The 22,719-nt window shown below is 45.9% G+C and overlaps 1 protein-coding gene across 1 annotated transcript in view; it reads right to left on the reverse strand.

Moving 5' to 3' along the window:
- LOC109866969 (IQ motif and SEC7 domain-containing protein 3) overlaps window positions 1-16,363 on the reverse strand; it is a 29,803-nt gene extending 13,440 nt beyond the window's left edge. The window contains exons 1-6 of the mRNA XM_031801431.1: window positions 15,202-16,363; window positions 12,989-13,063; window positions 9,810-9,939; window positions 8,786-9,136; window positions 7,903-8,660; window positions 1,058-1,219 (exon numbers count right to left, since the gene is read on the reverse strand). Coding sequence (XP_031657291.1) covers window positions 1,058-1,219; window positions 7,903-8,660; window positions 8,786-9,136; window positions 9,810-9,939; window positions 12,989-13,063; window positions 15,202-15,743 — 2,018 coding nt within the window. The 5' untranslated portion in view covers window positions 15,744-16,363. The remainder of the gene's footprint in view (window positions 1-1,057; window positions 1,220-7,902; window positions 8,661-8,785; window positions 9,137-9,809; window positions 9,940-12,988; window positions 13,064-15,201) is intronic.
- Window positions 16,364-22,719: the final 6,356 nt, after the last annotated feature.

Genomic DNA, 22,719 nt, shown 5'->3' on the forward strand with positions numbered 1-22,719 from the left:
GAGTAGAGAGAAAAGAAGAGAGGGGGAGTAGAGAGAAAAGAAGAGAAGATGAGAGAGGGGGAGTAGAGAGAAAAGAAGAGAGGGTAGTAGAGAGAAAAGAAGAGAGGGGGAGTAGAGAGAAAAGAAGAGAGGGGGAGAGTAGAGAGAAAAGAAGAGAGGGGGAGTAGAGAGAAAGGAAGAGAGGGTAGTAGAGAGAAAAGAAGAGAGGGGGAGTAGAGAGAAAAGAAGAGAAGAGGAGAGAGGGGGAGTAGAGAGAAAAGAAGAGAGGGGGAGTAGAGAGAAAAGAAGGGGAGTGAGAGAGAAAAGAAGAGAAGATGAGAGAGGAGGGGAGTAGAGAGAAAAGAAGAGAGGGTAGGAGAGAGAAAGAAGAGAGGGAGTAGAGAGAGAAAGAAGAGAGGGGGAGTTAGAGAGAAAAGAATGAGAGGGGGAGTAGAAGAAAGGAAGAGAGGGTAGTAGAGAGAAAAGAAGAGAGGGGGAGTAGAGAGAAAAGAAGGAGAGGAGAGAGGGGAGAGAGAGAAAAAGAAGAGAGGGGGATAGAGAGAAAAAGAAGAGAAGCATGAGAGAGGGGAGTAGAGAGAAAGAAGATAGGTAGTAGAGAAAAGAAGAGGAGGGGGAGTAGAGAGAAAGAAGAGAGGCTGGGGGTAGAGAGAAAAGTAAGAGAAGAGGAGAAGAGGGGGAGTAGAGAGAAGAAGAGAGGGGGAGTAGGAGAGAAAAACGAGAGGGAAGTAGAAGAAAAGAAGAGGGGAGAGAGGGGGAGTAGAAGAAAAGAAGAGAGGGGCAGTAGCAGAGAAAAGAAAGAGAGGGCGGAGGTAGAGAGAAAAGAAGAGGGGTGAGTAGAGAGAAAAGAGAAGCAGGAGAGAGGGGGAGTAGAGAGAAAGAGAGAATGGGGAGAGAAGGGAGAGAAGAAAATTGTGCTGAGTGCTGTGACCTATTTTTTCTCTAAGCAAAGCACATCTCCTGGCTCTCTCGCTCTCTGCAGTGTGAGAGCACGCATCCGTGTGTGTATGTGCGTGTATGTGTAAAACATATTTGTGCTTTATTTTGTGTGTGGACTCACTCCAGGACATCTCTGTTGAAGAGCAGCTTGCTGTTCCCCAGGAACTCTCCAATCATCTGTCGGCTTAGGCCCTTCCTCTGTAACAGGAAGTGGGCCACGCCCATGGGCGTGTCTGGGACGAAACCACGTGTGATCAGGAAGTGGATGCCTCTCTCTGGGTTCCTAGAGTAGAGATAGAAAGCACAATATAAGTGTATACATGTGTGTGTGTGTGTGCGTATATGTGTGTAAATAGAACCGTAAAGTGATAGGCAACTCTCTCAGTCTCAGTGATTCACATTAGCTCATTTACAATAACTACAGGCTGCAGGCCGACCGTGAATACAGTTGAAGTCGGAAGTTTACATAGACTAAGGTTGGAGTCATTAAAACTAGTTTTTCAACCACTACACAAATTTCTTGTTTAACAAACTATATTTTGGGGAAGTCGGTTATAATATCTATTTTGTGCATGACACAAGTCATTTTTCCAACAATTGTTTACAGACAGATTATTTCACTTATAATTCACTGAATCATAATTCCAGTGGGTCAAAAGTTTACATACACTAAGTTGTGCCTTTAAACAGCTTGGAAAATTCCAGAAAATGATGTCATGGCTTCAGAAGCTAATTGACATCATTTGAGTCAATTGGAGGTGTACCTGTGGATGTATTTCAAGGCCTACCTTCAAACTCAGTGCCTCTTTTCTTGACATCATGGGAAAATCAGAAGAAATCAGCCAAGATGATCTGGTTCCTCCTCGGGAGCAATTTCCAAATGACTGAAGGTACCACGTTTATCTGTACAAACAATAGTATTCAAGTATAAACACCATGTGACCACGCAGCCGTCATACCGCTCAGGAAGGAGACGCGTTCTGTCTCCTAGAGATGAACGTACTTTGGTGAGAAAAGTGCAAATCAATCTCAGAACAACAGCAAAGGACCTTGTGAAGATGCTGGAGGAAACAGGTACAAAAGTATCTATATCTAGGTAAAGCGAGTCCTATATCGACATAACCTGAAAGGTCGCTCAGCAAGGAAGAAGCCACTGCTCCAAAACCGCCATAAAAAGCCAGACTACGGTTTGCAACTGCACATGGGGACAAAGGTTGTACTTTTTGGAGAAATGTCCTCTGGTCTGATGAAACAAAAATCGAACTGTTTGGCCATAATGACCATCATTATTTTTGGAGGAAAAAGGGGGATGCTTGCAAGCCGAAGAACACCATCCCAACCTTGAAGCACGGGGTGCAAGTATCATGTTTTGGGGGTGCTTTGCTGCAGGAGGGACTGGTGCACTTCACAAAATAGATGGCGTCATGAGGGATGAAAAGTATGTGGATATATTGAAGCAACATCTCAAGACATCAGTCAGGAAGTTAAAGCTTGGCAAATGGGTCTTCCAAATAGACAATGACCCCAAGCATACTTCCAAAGTTGTGGCAAAATGGCTTAAACAACAAAGTCAAGGTTTTGGAGTGGCCAACACAAAGCCCTGACCTCAATCCTATAGAGAATTTGTGGGCAGAACCGAAAGAGCGTGTGTGAGCAAGGAGGCCTTCAAACCTGAAGCAGTTACACCAGCTCTGTCAGGAGGAATGGGCCAACATTCACCCAATTTATTGTGGGAAGCTTGTAGAAGGCTACCCGAAACATTTTATCCAAGTTAAACAATTTAAAGGCAATGCTACCAAATACTAATTGAGTGTATGTAAACTTCTGACCCACTGGGAATGTGATGAACGAAATAAAGCTGAAATAAATCATTCTCTCTACTACTATTCTGACATGTCACATTCTTAAAATAAAGTGGTGATCCTAACTGACCTAATACATGGAATTTTTACTAGGATTTGTTTAAAAACTGAGTTTAAATGTATTTGGCTAAGGTGTATGTAAACTTCTGACTCCAACTGTACTCCTATATATAAATACCACCTTTCCACCTCTCTCTCCCTTTTCCTCTCCCCCTTTCTAGAGCAGATACCTGTTCTGTGAATAATTCTGTGAGTAGCTAGAGGACAATTCGACCCTGTATGTGATTGTTTATCAAATCAAATCAAATACCTTATACACACAAATGTAAAGGGATGAATAAGATTATGTACATATAAATATATGGATGAGCAATGGCCGTGCGGCATAGGCAAGATGCAGTAGATGGTATAGAATACAGTATATAGAGTGGGGCAAAAAAGTATTTAGTCAGCCACCAATTGTGCAAGTTCTCCCACTTAAAAAAATGAGAGAGGCCTGTCATTTTCATCATAGGTACACTTCAACTATGACAGACAAAATGAAAATCACATTGTAGGATTTTTAATGAATTTATTTGCAAATTATGGTGGAAAATAAGTATTTGGAGAGGTCAAACGTTTTCTGTAAGTCTTCACAAGGGTTTCACACACTGTTGCTGGTATTTTGGCCCATTCCTCCATGCAGATCTCCTCTAGAGCAGTGATGTTTTGGGGCTGTTGCTGGGCAACACAGACTTTCAACTCCATCCAAAGATTTTCTATGGGGTTGAGATCTGGAGACTGGCTAGGCCACTCCAGGACCTTGAAATGCTTCTTACGAAGCCACTCCTTCGTTGCCTGGGCGGTGTGTTTGGGATCATTGTCATGCTGAAAGACCCAGCCACATTTCATCTTCAATGCCCTTGCCGATGGAAGGAGGTTTTCACTCAAAATCTCACGATACATGGCCCCATTCATTCTTTCCTTTACACGGATCAGTCGCCCTGGTCCCTTTGCAGAAAAACAGCCCCAAAGCATGATGTTTCCACCCCCATGCTTCACAGTAGGAATGGTGTTCTTTGGATGCAACTCAGCATTCTTTGTCCTCCAAACACGGCGAGTTGAGTTTTTACCAAAAAGTTATATTTTGTTTCATCTGACCATATGACATTCTCCCAATCTTCTTCTGGATCATCCAAATGCTCTCTAGCAAACTTCAGACGGGCCTGGACATGTACTGGCTTAAGCAGGGGGACACGTCTGGCACTGCAGGATTTGAGTCCCTGGCGGCGTAGTGTGTTACTGATGGAAGGCTTTGTTACTTTGGTCCCAGCTCTCTGCAGGTCATTCACTAGGTCCCCCCGTGTGGTTCTGGGATTTTTGCTCACCGTTCTTGTGATCATTTTGACCCCACGGGGTGAGATCTTGCGTGGAGCCCCAGATCGAGGGAGATTATCAGTGGTCTTGTATGTCTTCCATTTCCTAATAATTACTCCCTTCAGTTGATTTCTTCAAACCAAGCTGCTTACCTATAGCAGATTCAGTCTTCCCAGCCTGGTTCAGGTCTACAATTTTGTTTCTGGTGTCCTTTGACAGCTCTTTGGTCTTGGCCATAATGGAGTTTGGAGTGTGACTGAGGTTATGGACAGGTTATGGACAGGTGTCTTTTATACTGATAACAACTTCAAACAGGTGCCATTAATACAGGTAACGAGTGGAGGACAGAGGAGCCTCTTAAAGAAGAAGTTACAGGTCTGTGAGAGCCAGAAATCTTGCTTGTTTGTAGGTGACCAAATACTTATTTTCCACCATAATTTGCAAATAAATTCATAAAAAATCCTACAATGTGATTTTCTGGATTTTTTTCTCATTTTGTCTGTCATAGTTGAAGTGATGATGGAAATTACAGGCCTCTCTCATCTTTTTAAGTGGGAGAACTTGCACAATTGGTGGCTGACTAAATACTTTTTCCCCCACTGTACATGTGATATGAGTAATGTAGGGTATGTAAACATTATTAAAGTGGCATTATTTGAAGTGACTAGTGATACCTCTATGTAAACATTATTGAATGGACTAGTGATACCTTTATTAAGTCCATTTATTAAAGTGGCCAGAGATTTGAGTCTGTATGTTGGCAGCAGCCTCTCTATGTTAGTGACGGCTGTTTAACAGTCTGACGGCCTTGAGATAGAAGCTGTATTTCAGTCTCTCGGTCCCAGCTTTGATGCACCTGTACTGACCTTGCCTTCTGGATGATAGCGGGGTGAACAGGCAGTGGCCCGGGTGGTTGTTGTCCTTGATGATATTTTTGGCCTTCCTGTGACATCGGGTGGAGTAGGTGTCCTGAAGAGCAAGTAGTTTGCCCCCGGTGATGCGTTGTGCAGACCGTACTACACTCTGGAGAGCCTTGTGGTTGAAGGTGGTGCACTCACCCACAGGATGCTCTCGATTGTGCATCTGTAAACGTTTGTGAGTGTTTTACGTGATACATTTCTTCAGCCTCCTGAGGTTGAAGAGAAGCTGTTGCGCCTTCTTCACCACGCTGTCTGTGTAGGTGGACCATTTCAGTTTTTCTGTGATGAGTATGCCGAAGAACTTAAAACTTTCCACCTTCTCCACTACTGTCCCGTCAATGTGGATTGGGGGGTGCTCCCGCTGCTGTTTCCTGAAGTCCACGATCATCTCCTTTGTTTTGTAGACATTGATTGAGAGGTTATTTTCCTGACACCACACTCCGAGGGCCCTCACCTTCTCCCTGTAGGCCATCTTGTTGTTGTGGGTAATCAAGCTTACAACTGTAGTGTCGTCTGCAAATTTGATGATTGGGTTGGAGGCGTGCATGGCCATGCAATTTTTGGGTGAACAGGGAGTACAGGAGAGGGCTGAGAACATACCCTTGTGGGGCCCCAGTGTTGAGGATCAGCGGGGTGGAGACATTGCTTCCTACCTTCACCACCTGGGGGTGGCCAGTCAGAAAGTCCAGGACCCAGTTGCATAGGGCGGGGTCGAGACCAAGGGTTTTGGAGGGTACTATGGTGACGAGCTTGGAGGGTACTATGGTGTTAAATGCTGAGCTGTAGTCAATGAACATCATTCTTACATAGGTATTCCTCTTATTCAGATTGGATAGGGCAGTGTGCAGTGTGATGGCAATTGCATCCTCAGTGAACCTATTGGAGCGGTTAGCAAATTGGAGTGGGTCCATCAGGTAGGGTGGAGGTGATATGATGCTTGGCTAGTCTCTCAAAGCACTTCATGATGACACAAGTGAGTGCAATGGAGTGATTGTCATTTAGTTCAGTTACCTTAGCTGTCTTGGGAACAAGAACAATGGTGGCCATCTTGAAGCATATGGGGACAGGGATTGATTGAATATGTCCATAAACACACCAGCCAGCTGGTCTGCTTATGCTCTGGGGACGCGGCTAGGGATGCTGTCTGGGCCGGCAGCCTTGCGAGGGTTAACACGTTTAAATGTTTTACTCACGTTAGCCATGGAGAAGGAGAGCCCACAGGCTTATGTAGCGGGCCACGTCAGTGGAACTGTATTGTCCTCAATGCGAGCAAAGAAGTTGTTTAATTTGTCTGGGAGCAAGACGTCGATGTCCGCGACGGGGCTGGTTTTCTTTTTGTAATCCGTGATTGACTGTAGACCCTGTGACATACGTCTCGTGTTTGAGACGACTCTACTATATTTTGCCTCTATACTGACGCTTTGCTTGTTTGATTGCCTTGCAGAGGGAAGAGCTGCACTGTTTGTATTCGGTCATGTTTCCAGTCACCTTGCCATGATTAAAAGCGGTGGTCTTCGCTTTCAGTTTTTGCGCGAATGCTGCCATCAATCCACGGTTTCTGGTTAGGAAAGGTTTTAATAGTCACAGTGGGTACCACATCTCCAATGCACTTCGTAATAAACTTGCCCACCGAGTCAGCGTATACATCAATGTTATTGTCTGAGGCTATCCAGAACATATCACAGTCCACGTGATCAAAGCAATCTTGAAGAGTGGATTCACGATTGGTCAGACCAGCGATGGATAGACCTGAGCACGGGCATTTCCTGTTTTAGTTTCTGTCTATAGGCTGGGACAACAAAATGGAGTCATGGTCAGATTTGCCAAAGGCAGAGCAGGGGAAAGCTTTGTATGCATCGCGGATGTTAGAGTAGCCATGATCCAGAATGCTACCAGCACGTGTCGTCGATATGCTGATAGAATTTAGGAAGTCTTGTTCTCAGGTTAGCTTTGTTAAAATCCCCAGCTACAATAAATGCAGCCTCAGGATGTATAGTTTCCAGTTTACATAGAATCCAGTGAAGTTCTTTCAGAGCCAACGAGGTATCTACTTGGGGGGGATATACACGGCTGTGACTATAATCGAAGAGAATTCTCTTGGAAGATAACGCGGTCTGCATTTGATTGTAAGGAATTCTGGTTCAGGTGAACAAAAGGACTTGAGTTCCTGTATGTTGTTGTGATTACATCATGAGTCGTTAATCATAAGGCATACACCCCTGCCCTTCTTTTTACCAGAGAAATATTTGTTTCTGTCAGTGCGATGCATGAAGAAACCAGGTGGCTGTACCGACTCTGACAACATAACCCGAGTGAGCCATATTTTCGTGAAACAGAGAACGTTACAATCTCTGATGTCTCTCTGGAAGGCAACTCGTGCCCTAATTTTATCCACCTTGTTATCTAGAGATTGGACATTGGCGAGTAATATGCTCGGATGCCGCGGATGGTGTGCTTGCCTTCTAAGTCTGACCAAAAGGCTGCTCCGTCTACCTCTCCTGCAGCGACTGCGTTGTTTTGGGGCGGCCTCTGGGATAAGATCCCATGTTTAGGGTGGAGGTTCAAACAAAGGATCCGCTTCGGGAAAGACGTATTCCTGGTCGTAATGTTGGTAAGTTGGTAAGCTTTTATATCCAATTGTTCTTCCTGGCTGTATGTAGTTGAGATTTTCTGGGCTAACAATGTAAGAAATAATACATTAAAAAAACAAATAACTGCATCGTTTCCTAAGGACCTGAAGCGAGGCTACCATCTCTTTCGGCAACATCTTGCTACATTATAAGGTGTATAATGTGCGTGTTTGCGTGTGTGTGTGTGTGCGTACTTACACGTTGAAGAGGTTGAGTCCGATGCGGTAGAGTCGTTTGCGGTGTGTGTCAGTGGAGAGTGTGGGGGATCGGCAGGAGGCAGGGTCCTGGCATCGGTCTCTGGGCAGAGAGAGGACCAGGGCCTGGAGGGCCTCAGTGGTGGGGTCCCTGACTGACTGGGACCCTGGCTGGGATTGGGGGTGATGGGCCTGGGGGTATGTGGAATACTGGTGGTACTGGGGATAGGAGGACTGAGTGGTATACTGGTTAGACTGGGCCGTGGTGGAGGTAGAGGTGGAACTGAGTATCTCTGAGCCACTCTGCCCCCCCAACTCTCTCGCCTGCCCTGTCATAGTTGACTCCATCCTCAACCCTCCTCCCTTCAACAATTCCTCACTGGGAGGGGGGGCAGGGAACTCTTTCTCACCCCCCAGCTGGGAGGTTGTTGTTTCTCTCCCTACCCCTCCACCCCCCTCTCCCCCTCCCCCTTCCATTGAGGCTTGCCTGCTTCCTCCCGCCCCTGCCCCTGTGTTGCCGTGGGTAGTGGTGGTAGTGGAGGTGGTAGTTGTGGAGACAGTGTAGTTGTTGGTGTCGATGTGAACGGTGACATCTCTGAAGGCCATGAGCAGGGAGCTGGCACTGCGAGGCATGCAGGCACTCTGACCAGCTGCCCGAAACACCTCGGGGTCCATCAACAGCCCCCCTGTCCCCCCCTCAACCCCCTCCGACAGGCTCCACCCACGCAGGGCCTCGTCTATCGAATGGGCCAGCGAGCGTACCTGGAATAAGAATCAGAATACTAGTTATAGGAAGACTTTAAAGCTGTATTATGATAAAACACTAGGCTCACTGTAACGGCAAAATTTTATGATGCTAGGCTATGCTAGTGTTACATAAATCCCACCTGCTCTGAGAAGCAGTCCTCCAGCTGTGTGAGCGAGGGGCCAGGGCCCGTGGCAGGGGAGGCTGAGGGCGGCAGGGAGGTGGAGCGTGAGGGGGGTGGTGGGGGTGTTTTGGGGCGCAATGGTGGGCCCCCACTCTCTAACAGGAAGCTGTGTCGCTGGGTGGGGTTCTGGCCCCGGCTGGGGTTGGGCCGGCGCAGGGAAATGCGGCGTGGCAACTTGCTCTCTGACAAAGAGTTCCGGATCTTCTGGAAATTCTTACTGAGCTGGTACTGACGGAACGCTGTCTGAATACGACACGCAGCGCGCCGCGACACCAGGTGACCACCGTACCTCAGCTCCAACTCCTCTATCTACAGACAGAGCGCGGGGGGGTGGGGGGGGGGGAGAAGAGAGAGTAGAGAGAAAAATATTGTTGGCAAGGTTTTTGGGGGGAAATATTGTAGTCTTAACAGAACAATGCTAAAAGCCTCCGGTTGTTAAACTGGATGTTTCTCCAAATATAAAAGGAAAGTGGGACAATCTCTCCTCTCTGAAAACAGTACAACACACCCTCTCACCAAACTCCAATACCTTTCTACCAGATACACCTATCACTACATCACTGTGTCTCAAACAGAAAGGCTCAGATAAAGAGGGGGGAGTGGAAGAGTGGGAAGGAGAAGCAGAGAAGAAGAGGGAGAGGGAGAATAAGGACAGAGAGAGAAAGACACACACACAGCGTGGTCCATTTGGCACTTCTCTGTGCAATATAAAGACATATCCTGCAGTCAGCAGGAGCTATTAGCTGTTACCATGACAACCCATCATCCCCCATGTTCCTGTTACCCGTGAGATGGAAGGGCTGGTGTCCTCTCTTTCTTACTTTCTTCTCTCTCTGTCTGACTCTCTCTTTCTCTCTCATCAAGAGTACAGTATCATATACACACAGAAACACAAACCCAGTTAATCACAACCCACCTGTATGCCTCTGCACACACACACACACACACACACACACACACACACACACACACACACACACACCTGTTTGGTCTTGTTCTCCAGGGCAAGTTCATAGTCGCTGGGTCCTTCTCTACGAGCCTCACCTACTGACCCCTCTCCTTCCTGTCTGCTGGAGGAAGTCCCGCCCTCCAGACCCAACAGCTGCCCATCACTATGGAAACAACAACACTCACCTTCAACGCCTGGGATAACGTGTGTATGTGTGTATGTACTGTATGTGTGTGTGTGTGTTTTAACCTACTTGCTAAGTCTACCAGTTGTTATATAAGCCAGCTCTAAAACCACAGCTACTGTATAAAAGCAAAGACTGGTAATGTTTAAATAATGACTACATCACTAATGTTCCTCTCTGGTTCTACTATTCAGTTAACACTGCCTGTGTGTGTGTGTGTGTGTGTATGTGTGTGTGTCTGTGTGTGTGTGTGTACGTGCCTCTCTCTTTCTCTATCTCTGTATGTGTGTGTGTGTGTACTGTACGTGTCTCTCTCTTTCTCTATCTCCGTATCTGTGTGTGTGTGTACTGTACGTGTCTCTCTCTTTCTCTATCTCCATATGTGTGTGTGTGTGTTTGTGTGTGTGTGTTTGCACGTGCTGGAGGCTACCTTTTATTAACACTCTATTAAAAACACCACCATACCCTCGTTGCAGTCTGCTAGCACAGGACTATTAAAGAACCAGTGCACTAGTTTTGTGAAAAACAGTATATATATATATATATTGTTTCATTCTTTTTTATTATTATTCTTTTTCAGGGGGTGCTATGTGCTCCAGAGAACGAGTTTCCACTGCTCCAGAGTCTAATGCCGATGCTTGGCATTGCGAACGGTGATCTTAGGCTGACGTTGCTTCCAGAAGCAGTTTGGATCTCAGTAGTGAGTGTTGCAACCGAGGACAGGCGATTTTAACGCACTATACGTGCTTCAGCACTCAACCGTCCTGTTCTGTGAGCTCTACCACTTCGTGGCTGAGCTGTTGTTGCTCCTAGACGTTTCCAATTCACAATAACAGCACTTACAGTTGACCAGGGCAGCTCTAGCAGGGCAGAAATTTGACAAACTGACTTGTTGGAAAGGTGGCATCCTATGACGGTGCCACGTTGAAAGTCACTAAGCTTCTCAGTAAGGCCATTGTACTGCCAATGTTTGTCTATGGAGAATACATGGCTGTGTGTTCAATTTTATACACCTGTCAGTAACTGGTGTGGCTGAAATAGCCGAATCCACTAGTTTGTATATATAGTGTATATACAGTGCATTTGGGAAGTATTCAGACCCCTTCCCTTTTTTCACATTTTGTTACGTTACAGTCTTATTCTAAAATAGATTTTTTTTTATTCTCATCAATCTACGCACAATACCCCCCTAATGATGAAGCGAAAACAGTTTGTTAAGAAATTATTATTATTGATTTTTTTAACTACCTTATATGCAGTACATACGTTTTCAGACCCTTTACTATGAGACTCGAAATTGAGCTTCGGTGCATCCTGTTTCCATGGATCATCATTGAGATGCTTCTACAACTGTGGTAAATTGTGTGGTAAATTCTATTTATTGGACATGACTTGGAATTGCACACACGTATCTATATAAGGTCCCACAATTGACAGTGCATGTCAGAGCAAAAACTAAGCAAAAACCATGAGGTTGAAGGAATTGTCCGTAGAGCTCCGAGACAGGATTGTGTCAAGGCACAGATCTGGGGAAGGGTACCAAAAAATGTCTGCAGCATTGAAGGTCCCCAAGAATACAGTGGCCTCCATCATTCTTAAATGGAAGAAGCTCTTACTAGAGCTGGCCGCCTGGCCAAACTGAGCAATCGGGGGAGAAGGGCCTTGGTCAGGGAGGTGACCAAGAATCCAATGGTCACTCTGGCAGAGCTCCAGAGTTCCTCTGTAGAGATGGAAGAACCTTCCAGAAGGAAAACTCTCTCTGCAGCACTCTACCAATCAGGCCTTTATGGTAGAGTGGCCAGACGGAAGCCACTCCTCAGTAAAGGGCATATATGACAGTCCGCTTGGAGTTTGTCAAAAGGCACCTAAAGGACTCTCAGACCATGGGAAACATGATTCTCTGGTGTGATGAAACCAAGATTGAACTCTTTGGCCTGAATGCCTAGCGTCACATCTGGAGGAAACCTGGCACCATCCCTACGGTGAAGCATGGTGATGGTATCATCTTTCCGTGGGGATATTGTTCAGCGGCGTGGACTGGGAGACTAGTCAGGGTAGAGGGAAAGATGAACGGAGAGATTCTGGATGAAAACCTACTCCAGAGCGCTCAAGACCTCAGACCTCAGACACACACACACACACACAGACATGACCATGCACACACACATAGACACAGACATGTCCATGCACACACACACACACATTTCCATGTACCTGCACACACACACAGACATCTCCATGTACACACACACAGACATCTCCATGTACACACACACAGACATGTCCATGCACACACACACACAGACATGTACACACACACACACACACACACACGGACATGTACACACACACACACACACACACACACACACACACACACACACACACACACACACACACACACACACACACACACACACACACACACACACACACACACACACACACACACACACACACACACACACACACTGAAGGGAGTTCCATGGGGGCAAAATGACAGAGCCATTAGATAGCCCTGCTGAGAGAATCAGTAATGGCACTGCAGGATAGACTGGAGAGAGGGAAGATCAAAGGAGAGAGAGACACACACAGACAGACAGAGAAGGAGAGAGAGAAAGCAAGAGAGAGAAAGCAAGAGAGGGAGAAAAAGAGAGCTAGAGAGAAAAAGAGAGAGAGAGTGAGAGTGAGAGTGAGAGAGAGAGTGAGAGAAAGAGAAAGAGAGAGAGAGAGAGAGAGAAAGAAAGAGTGAGAGATGTGAGAGAGAGGGAGAGAGAGTGAGAGATGTGAGAAAGAGAGAAAGAGAGAGAGAGAGAGAGAGAGAGAGAGAGAGGTGAGAGAGAGGGAGAGAAAGAGTGAGAGATGAGAGAGAGAGAGAGAGAGAGAGAGAGAGAGAGAGAGAGATGTGAGAAAGAGTGAGAGGACAAGAGGGGGCAGATGGAAGGAAAAAATATATGGAAAAACAGACAAACACAGAGGAAAACTATCTAGATGGAGTGTTTTCAGAGTGTGGAAGCCACAGCCTTACCTGGAGGAGCCAGTGAGAGCAGCCTCTGGAGCCTCTGGAGCAGGACAACAGAACTGATGTAGTATTGTCTGACTCCTGTAGAGGGATAGAGGACAAAGAGAGGAGAGAGGGCAGAGGAGATAGGAGTGAGGGGAAAGGGGGAAAATGAGGGGTATAGTGTGACTGTTTCTTTACTCTAAAACAGCCGAGTTGGCTCAAAAACAAATTCTCTCAACACACACACACACGCACACACACACAAACCTTAAAACAACAGAAACAGAATTCAGCTATCGGACATATTTAACAAATACAGACAGATGGTTTCTCTTTCTCTCTCTCTCTCTCTCTCTCTCTCTCTCTCTCTCTCTGTCTCACACAAATACACATGCACACACACACATACACACACACAAATTTGCAGTGTTTGCTTGTTGCCATGCCAAACATTGTCATAACAATGTCATGATATATGGCTTGAGAAAGATAGTCAGAAGAGTTAGCTAGACCTAAGTCATCAGTGATGTATTTTGGGGTCTGGGGTGTTTCAAGTCTCTCAACATCAGATTAGTTGTTGTGGTGATGTATGGAAACCTGAGCTGCCTCCCGAAGTTGACCTTCAACTGCCAGCCTTCTGCTGTCACGAGGAGACCAGTGTCCTGGCAAATGACTTGGGCTTTTCCCGAGCTCTGACAAATGTAATGTCCTGCTTTGATGCATGCAAGCGTTTTTCATTAACTGTTTTAGGAAGAGTTCAATCCCAGCTGCTTACAAAAAAGCGTATAGGACCAGCAGGAACCTGGTAACAGTGGAATTCTCTGTCTGTCTCTATTGGCCATAGCAAGGTCACCTCTCTGTCTGTACAACACTAACACAAACACACATCTCAGCCATTACATCTCTAATACAGAGAGCAGATTAATATTTTAACACATCTCCCTCTGCTCTCTCTCCTTCTCTCTGCTCTCTCACTCCACCTCTCTCTCTAGCCCCATTGCCCTAGCCTAGACTCTCATACGCATTATTAACAATCTAGGAGCGAGGGGTCAGAACACACAGTTACTCTCTCTCTCTCTCTTCCGCTCTCTCTCTCTCTCTCTCTCTCTCTCTCCCTCCAGAGAGTAGGTGATTACAGTTCGCTCCATGGGCTAAGTGGGCCAGATACGTGTGGATCAGCTGGAGGAAGGAGGGGGGAGAAACAGGGGGAGAGGAATGATACTCTCATCAATAGGCAGACCCATGTGCAGCCCCCCCCCCCCAACACACACAGACACAGACACAGCCTATTTCAGCATGTACAGTATGTTATACAGTCTGCCGATCCCCCCCCGCAAAAAAAAGAGTGACAAAAAAATGACAGTTTGTGCACTGCGTAATGTGAGAAGAATATTGCCAGTCATATGGATAGATGTAGGGAGAGAGAAATATAAATATATATATAAATATATATTTTCTACTGTAGTTCCTGAATATCCTGTATGTCATAGCCTCTAGGTTTCCAAAGACAGACAGCTCTAATATCAGTAGGAGTCCACAGGTCCAGCCTGATGGAACTGTGGTTGTTCCTCACAGCCAAGCATCATCAATCTTGCATTTTATTCCTCTCTTCTCCCCTCCTCTGTTCCCTCTTTACTCTGTTCTTGTCCCCAGAGGGGGGGGGGGGGCATCATACACACACACACACACACGGATACATATGCAGACGTACAGTACACTCCCACACACACACACAAGGGGTTTTGTTCAAATTGATTCAGAACCATGGAGAGGGCTGCTACAGCTAGAACAGTAGAGCTGGCTGCATTTATTCTTAACAATTACAGTACAGCAGTTGTAGAGTTGTATTCAATCCAACTAGGCCTACGGTCTCATATTTAAAACTGACCCCTCAATCAGGTTTCAAAGCAGTGTTTCTTTGCCAAGAGTGCAGCATGCATTTGAGCCATATCCCTCCAAACAAACACACACACACATGCACACATACACATGCACGCACACACACACACACACCACACACACACACAGCTGTTTGTTATATAATCTCCCATGTTTTGGTCTATTTTGGCAAATAATCCGCTTCTGTAAATTCTCCACGTCACTCTCATGATGATCCTACCGTTGTAACAGCCAGCTTCAGAGGGCTGGCAGGCTTATATTTTACAAACTGGACATTTTCGAGTTGCCACACACTTTATTTTGTTCGCGTTGATAAAGGCTATAGTAAACAGACTCACTCTGATTGCCTGGCGAGAGCCAGCGAGCGACAGAAAGTGGTAGGAGTGAGGGGAGCTAGGGGAACCAGGGGAACCAGTGTGTGGCAGCCCATGCTGGTCCTGCTGTCCTCCCCCTCGCCCAGGATGGCCTCGCCTTGCAAAGGGCTCAGTGACTGTGGCTGGGAATGGGCCGGTACCAGCTGCATGTCCTCCGGATTGGCGGGCTGAGGAGAGGACTTTTCTGGCTCAGGAGGATGAACCTCAGGCATGGGCTTGGCGGGCAGAGAACTGGTGTCTTGTGGGTACGGATGTTGATGCTGAGGATGATGACAATGAAGGCTCGGGTTGTGGTCTGGGTGATGATGGTGAGGTTGTACACCTCTTGCTTCACGCAGATTCCTGTTCTCCCCAAGCAACTCATCCACGCGTAGGTCCAGTTCGTCAATGCGCAGGCGTTGTGTTTGGATGAGGCTCTGTTGGTTCTGAACAATAGTGGTCAGTTCTCTAAGGTACAGAACCGCCTGAACTGGGTTCTCTAGCAGGCTGGTCCCCTGCACAGCCATGACCATAGAGAGAGAAAGAGATAAGAGAAAGAAAAGGAGAAAGAGAAAGAGATGATCAAGTGTAGAGGAGAGGTAGCCTAAATTCCTTCTTCCTGCTAGAATAGATGAATGAGATGAGAGGTCTTCCTCCTCTCTTCTCCTTTGCTTTTTATTCTTCCATTAGTCTCTCCTTTTGTTTTACTCTTCTCTTCTGTTTTTAATCCTCTGTTCTGTTTCTGAGATGATCGGTAGCGAAGAGACAGATAAATAGGCTACTCCGTTTCAAAAGAGACAGAGAGAGAGAGAGAGAGAGAGAGAGAGAGAGACATAGAAAAAGAGATAATGATCTGATGTAAATATTCCTGTCTTCCCGTGATAAGAGATTCTCTCTCCTCTCTCCCTCGCAGACACTGATACAGCTCTGCTGACTGCTGCTGATGATGGAAGGATCCAGATGTGACCGGAGGAGGGGCGCAAGGCGAGTTGGGCAAGGGTGTGTGGCGTCATCACACATGAATGCGCACACGCAAGCGCACACACAAGCCTAGTGTGTTTAACACTCTCCTCTCTGTATATCTGTAGTTATTTACTGTAGGCTAATTTCTGAATTATGTAACACATGCTCTGTCTGCGCACCATAGCCCATCACACACACAAGTACTCACGCACGCACACACACAAACGCACACTACCGCTCCGTAGCAATCACATCTGTAGCCATGAAATGCTTTGGAAGGCTGGTCATGGCTCTCATCAACACCATCATCCCAGAAACCCTGGACCCTCTCCAATTCGCATACTGCCCCAACAGATCCACCGATGACGCAATCTCTATTGCACTCCACACTGCCTTTTCCCACCTGGACAAAAGGAACACCTACGTGAGAATGCTATTCATTGACTACAGCTCAGCGTTCAACACCATAGTGCCCTCCATGCTCATCACTAAGCTAAGGACCCTTGGACTGAACACCGCCTTCTGCAACTGGATCCTGGACTTCCTGACGGCCCACCCCAGGTGGTGAGGTGAGGCAACAACACATCCACCACGCTGACCATCAACACACGGGCCCCTCAAGGCTGCGAGCTCAGTCCCCTCCTGTACTCCCTGTTCACCCATGAATGCGTGACTACGCACGATTCCAACATCACCAATAAGTTTGCTGACAACACGACAGTGGTAGGCCTGATCATTGACGACAATGAGACAGTCTATGGAGAGGTCAGAGACCTGGCAGTGTGGTGCAAGGATAACAACCTCTCCCTCAACGTGGGCAAGAAAGGAGATTATCGTGGACTAGACTATAGGAAATGGAGGGCCGAACACACCCCCATTCACATGGACGAGGTTGTAGTGGAGCGGGTTGAGAGCTTCAAGTTCCTAGTCTCCACATCACTAGGGACCTATCATGGTCCAAACAGTATATCACTAGGGCCGAACTCCCTGCCATCCAGGACGTCAATACCAGGCGGTGTCAGATTGTCAAAGACTCCAGCCACCCAAGTAATAGACTGTTTGTTCTCTCTGCTACCAGAGCGCCAAGTCTGGGACCCAAATGCACCTGAACAGCTTCTACCCAGAAGCCATCAGACTGCTAAACAGTTCATCAAATGGTTACCTGGACCATTTACATTGACCCCTTTATTATTTATTTATCTTCATTGTTTTGCACTGACTCCCTTACACTGGCTCTATGCACACTCATTAGACTCTACCCACACACATACTACACTAACACACACACACACACACTCCATATGCTCACACACACAAAACACACACCCACATGCATATTGACGCCACACACACAAACACTCAAACATTGACACACTTTCACACTGCTCATATGACTGCACATACGCTGTTGCTACTCTGTTTGTTATATATCTTCCTTTCCTAGTCGCTTTTACCCCTACCCACATGTACATACTGTATTACCTCAATTACCTCAACTACCTCAACTACCTCGTACCCAATGGCTCGGTACTAGTACTCCTTCTGTATAGTCTCATTATTATTTTTATTGTGTTACTATTTCCTTTTTTTTTAGCAAATATTTGTCTTACTTTTTAACTCTACATTGTTGGGAGTGGGCTCGTATGTAAGCAATTCACTGTAAAGTTTACGCCTGTTGTATTCGGCGCATGTGACCAATAGAATTCGATTTGATTTGACACACACGCGCACACACACACACACACACACACACACACACACACACACACAGACACACACACACACACACAGAGATGAACACACACACACAGAGACACACACACACAGAGATGAACACACACACACAGAGACACACACACACACACACAGAGACACACACACACACACACACACACACACACACACACACACAGACACACACACACACACATACACACACACATACACACACACACAGAGACACACACACACACACATACACACACACACACAGAGAGAGAGCTCTGTAGAAATCTGGTGGTCGACACCAGAACTACACTGGACTTTGTGCAAACTGGAAACCACATATCCTGAGGCCACATTTATTGTAGCTGGGGATATAATTAAAGGAAATCTGAGGAAAACGCTCCAGAAATTCTATCAACACATGGCCTTTGCTACTCACGGCGAGAGTGTTCTTGGTCATCGCTATTCTCCTTTCAGGGACGGCTACAATGCCCTCTCCCCACCCTTCCTTCTGGAAATCTGACCACGCCTCTATCCTGCTCCCCCTTATTGGCAGAAATTTAGGCAGGAAGAACCCGTGGTAAGGACTGTTCAACATAGGTCTGACCAATCGGAATCTATGCTTCAAGATTGTTTTGATCAGGCGGACTGGGATATGTTCCAGGTCGCCTCTGGGAATATTATCGAAGTATACACTGACTTGGTGACTGGGTTCATCAGTCCACTGGGTTCATTCTGGGTTCATACTGTGACGATTAGAAACCGTGGATTGATGGCAGCATTCGTGCAAAACTGAAAACGAGGACCATCACATTTAACCACGGCAAAGTGGCTAGGAACATGAACATGTACAATCAGACGAACTATGACCTCCGCAAGGCAATCAAAGTGGAAAAACTTTAGCATAGAGACAACATGGAGTCACAATTCAACGGCTCAGACATGAGATGCGTGTGACAGGGACTACAGACAATCACAGATTATAAAGGGAAAGTCAGCCACATCATGGACACCGACACCTCGTTTCTGGACAAGCTAAAAACCTTTGCCTGCTTCAAGGAAAACAACATTGGGCCACCGACGTGGGCCCCACCACTCACAAGGACGGTGTGCTCCCGATCTCTGTGGGCGATGTGAGTAAGACATTTAAGCATGTTAACCCTCGCTAGGCTACTGACCCAGACTGCATCCCAAGCCGCGTCCTCAGAGCATGCGCAGACCAGCTGGCTGGAGTGTTTACCTACATATTCAATCTCTCACTATCCCAGTCTGTTGTCCCCACTTGCTTCAAAATGTCCACTATTGTTCCTGTACACAAGAAAGTGAAGGTAACTGAACTAAATTACTATCGCCCCGTAGGAGTTTAATTCTGTAATCATATGTGCTTTGAGAGGCTAGTTAAGGACCATTTCACCTTCATCTTACCTGACACCCTAGACCCACTACAATATGGATTGCGCCCCAACAGATCCACAGATTATGCAATCGCCATTGCACTGCACATTGCCCTATCCCACCTTTACAAGAGAAATACCTATGTAAGAATGCTGTTCAGCCTTCATCACCATAGTACTCTCCAAGCTCATCATTATGCTCAGGACCCTGGGTCTGAACCCCTCCCTGTGCAAAAGGGTCCTGGACTTCCTGAAGGGCCGACCTCAAGTGGTGAAGGTAGACAACAACACCTCGGCCACGCTGATCCTCAAAATGGGGGCCCCACAGGGGTGCATGCTCAGTCCCCCATGACTGCGTGGCCATGCATGTCTCCAATCATCAAGTTTGCTGACGACACAACATTGTTAGGCCTGATTACCAACAATTGCGAGACAATTGCGAGTTCCATGGCGGAATGGCCCCAGGAAAAAAACCTCTCCCTCAACAACAACAAAATGAAGAAGATGATCGTGAACTACAGCAGACAGCACAGTGCACACCCATATCCACATCAATGAGACGGCAGCGGAGAGGGTCAAAAGCTTCAAGTTTCTCTGCGTGCAAATCACTGATGACCTGAAACGCTCCCTTTACACAGACAGTAGGGTGAAGAAGGTGCAACAGTGCTTCTTCAACATCAGGAGGTTGAAGAAATTTGTCTTGGCCCCTAAGACCCTCACCGACTTCTACAGATGCACAATTGAGAACATCCTGTCAGGCTGTATCACCGCCTGGTCAGCAATTGCACCGTCTGCAACCGCAAGGCTTTCCAGAGGATGGTGCAGTCAGCCCAACACATCATCGGGGGCCCACTGCCTGCCCTCCAGGACATCTACAGTGTCAAACTCCAAGCGGGTTGTAATGCGCCTTTTACTGAGGAGTGGCTTCCGTCTAGCCACTCTACCATAAAGGCCTGATTGGTGGAGTGCTGCAGAGATGGCTGTCCTTCTGGAAGGTTCTCCCATCTCCACAGAGGAACTCTGGAGCTCTGTCAAAAAGGGTTCTTGGTCACCTCCCTGAACAAGGCCCTTCACCCTCGATTGCTCAGTTTGGCCTGGGTGGCCAGCTCTACGAAGAGTCTTGGTGGATTCAAACTTCTTCCATTTAAGAATGATGGAGGCCACTGTGTTCTTGTGGACCTTCAATGCTGCAGAAATGTTTTGGTACCCTTCCCCAGATCTGTCCTAACAAAATCCTGTCTCTGAGCTCTATGGACAATTGTTTCGACCTTGTGGCTTGGTTTTTGCTCTGACATGCACTGTACAACTGTTGGACCTTATATAGACAGGTGTGTTCCTTTCTAAATCATATCCAATTAATATAATTTAGCACAGCTGGACTCCAATCAAGTTGTAGAAACATCTCAAGGATGATCAATGGAAACAGGATGCACCTGAGCTCAATTTCGAGTCTCATATGAAAGGGTCTGAATACTTATGTAAATAAGGTATTTCTGTTTTTGCTTTGTCATTAGGGGGGTATTGTGTGTCGATTGATAAGGAAAAAAAAAATTTAATCAATTTTAGAACAAGGCTGTAACATAACAAAATGTGGAAAAAGTCAAGGGGTCTGAATACTTTCTGAATGCACTGTAACTACTGCTATACACACCATTCACATACTGTCCATACTGTCGATACACACCATTCACATACTGTCCATACTGTCTATACACACCATTCACATACTGTCCATACTGACTATACACACCATTCACATACTGTCCATACTGACTATACACACCATTCACATACTGTCCATACTGTCTATACACACCATTCACATACTGTCCATACTGTCTATACACACCATTCACATACTGTCCATACTGTCTATACACACCATTCACATACTGTCCATACTGTCTATACACACCATTCACATACTGTCCATACTGTCGATACACACCATTCACATACTGTTCATACTGTCTATACACACCATTCACATACTGTCCATACTGTCTATACACACCATTCACATACTGTACATACTGTCTATACACACCATTCACATACTGTCCATACTGTCTATACATACCATTCACATACTGTACATATATACTATTTATATTCCGGACTCAGGTCCGGAAGCTAATTTCCTGCAATTCTATCCAATTTGCAATGGGGTTTTGTACTGTGTATTTATATACAATATACTGTATACTTGTGTATTCTCGAAATAGTTCCTTATAATGTTGCTCATTCTAATGTTGAATTTTACACACTATTTTTATACACTATTTATACACACCACATATTTATTTATTTAGTGGATTCTTGACATAGCTCACTCTAATATATCTACTGCTGTACATATCATTCCTAGTCTATCTTGTGTAAATTCTGCCGGTGTAGATACGGTGTAGATACGTATAGATTGCATTTGGATTACTGTTACAGTGCTATTTGGGTTGTTAATTTGATTTGTTTGTGTACCTGTTTGACATTTTATTGACTGTTAGGAGCTCGCTGCATCTGCTGTAACATCTACTAAACTGTGTACTTGACTAATAAACTTTGATTTGATTTGTGTGGTGGTTGTCTCAGTCTGCAGCTGTGTCTGTCTCTAGGTCATCATTGGTAGGCCTAATCTGGACAAAATGGTCAAATAAAGGCTGAATGAAATCAAACTGGTGTTTTGATTCTGCGCTGTGTTGTTGCTATCGTAACCCATTACTGACTGTTGCCATGGTGATCCCCTACTGACTGCGCTGTTGCCAAAGGGCTGCTTGCTTACTGTCATCTACGTGTGTGTTTGACCGGTCTCCTATCCTGTTGGTAATGATAAATTATAATACTATTTGTGTGTGTGTGTGTGTGTGTGTGTGTGTGTGTGTGTGTGTGTGTGTGTGTGTGTGTGTGTGTGTGTGTGTGTGTGTGTGTGTGTGTGTGTGTGTGTGTGTGTGTGTGTGTGTGTGTTTCTATACACATTTTACAATACTTGTGAGTACCAGAAGTCCTCACAAGAATAGCAAACCAACTAAAATGCAGAGAACTGAGGACATTTTGCCGGTCCTCACTTGTAAAAAAGGCTATTTTAGGCTTAGGGTTCAAATTAGGGTTAAGGTTAGAATTAGGGTTATTGTTAAGGTTAGAGGTTAGTGGTTAGGTTTAGGGTTAGGAATTAGGCTTATTATGCTTACAGTTAGTGTTAGGGGTTAGGGTTAAGGTTATGGTTAGGATTGGGGTAAGAGTTAGGTTTAAGGTTAAGGTTTATTGTTGGGGTAGGGGAAGATAGGGGTATGGGAAGGTAGAATTTTGAATGGGAATCCAAAAAGTCTCGACATGTATAGCAAGACATTGTTTGTGTGTGTGTGTGTGTGCGTGCGTGCGTGTGTGTGTGTGAGAGAGAGAAAGAAAATATGACAGATGGTTTCCA

The sequence above is a fragment of the Oncorhynchus kisutch genome, linkage group LG22, assembly GCF_002021735.2.
Source record: "Oncorhynchus kisutch isolate 150728-3 linkage group LG22, Okis_V2, whole genome shotgun sequence".
Classification (NCBI taxonomy): Eukaryota; Metazoa; Chordata; class Actinopteri; order Salmoniformes; family Salmonidae; genus Oncorhynchus; species Oncorhynchus kisutch.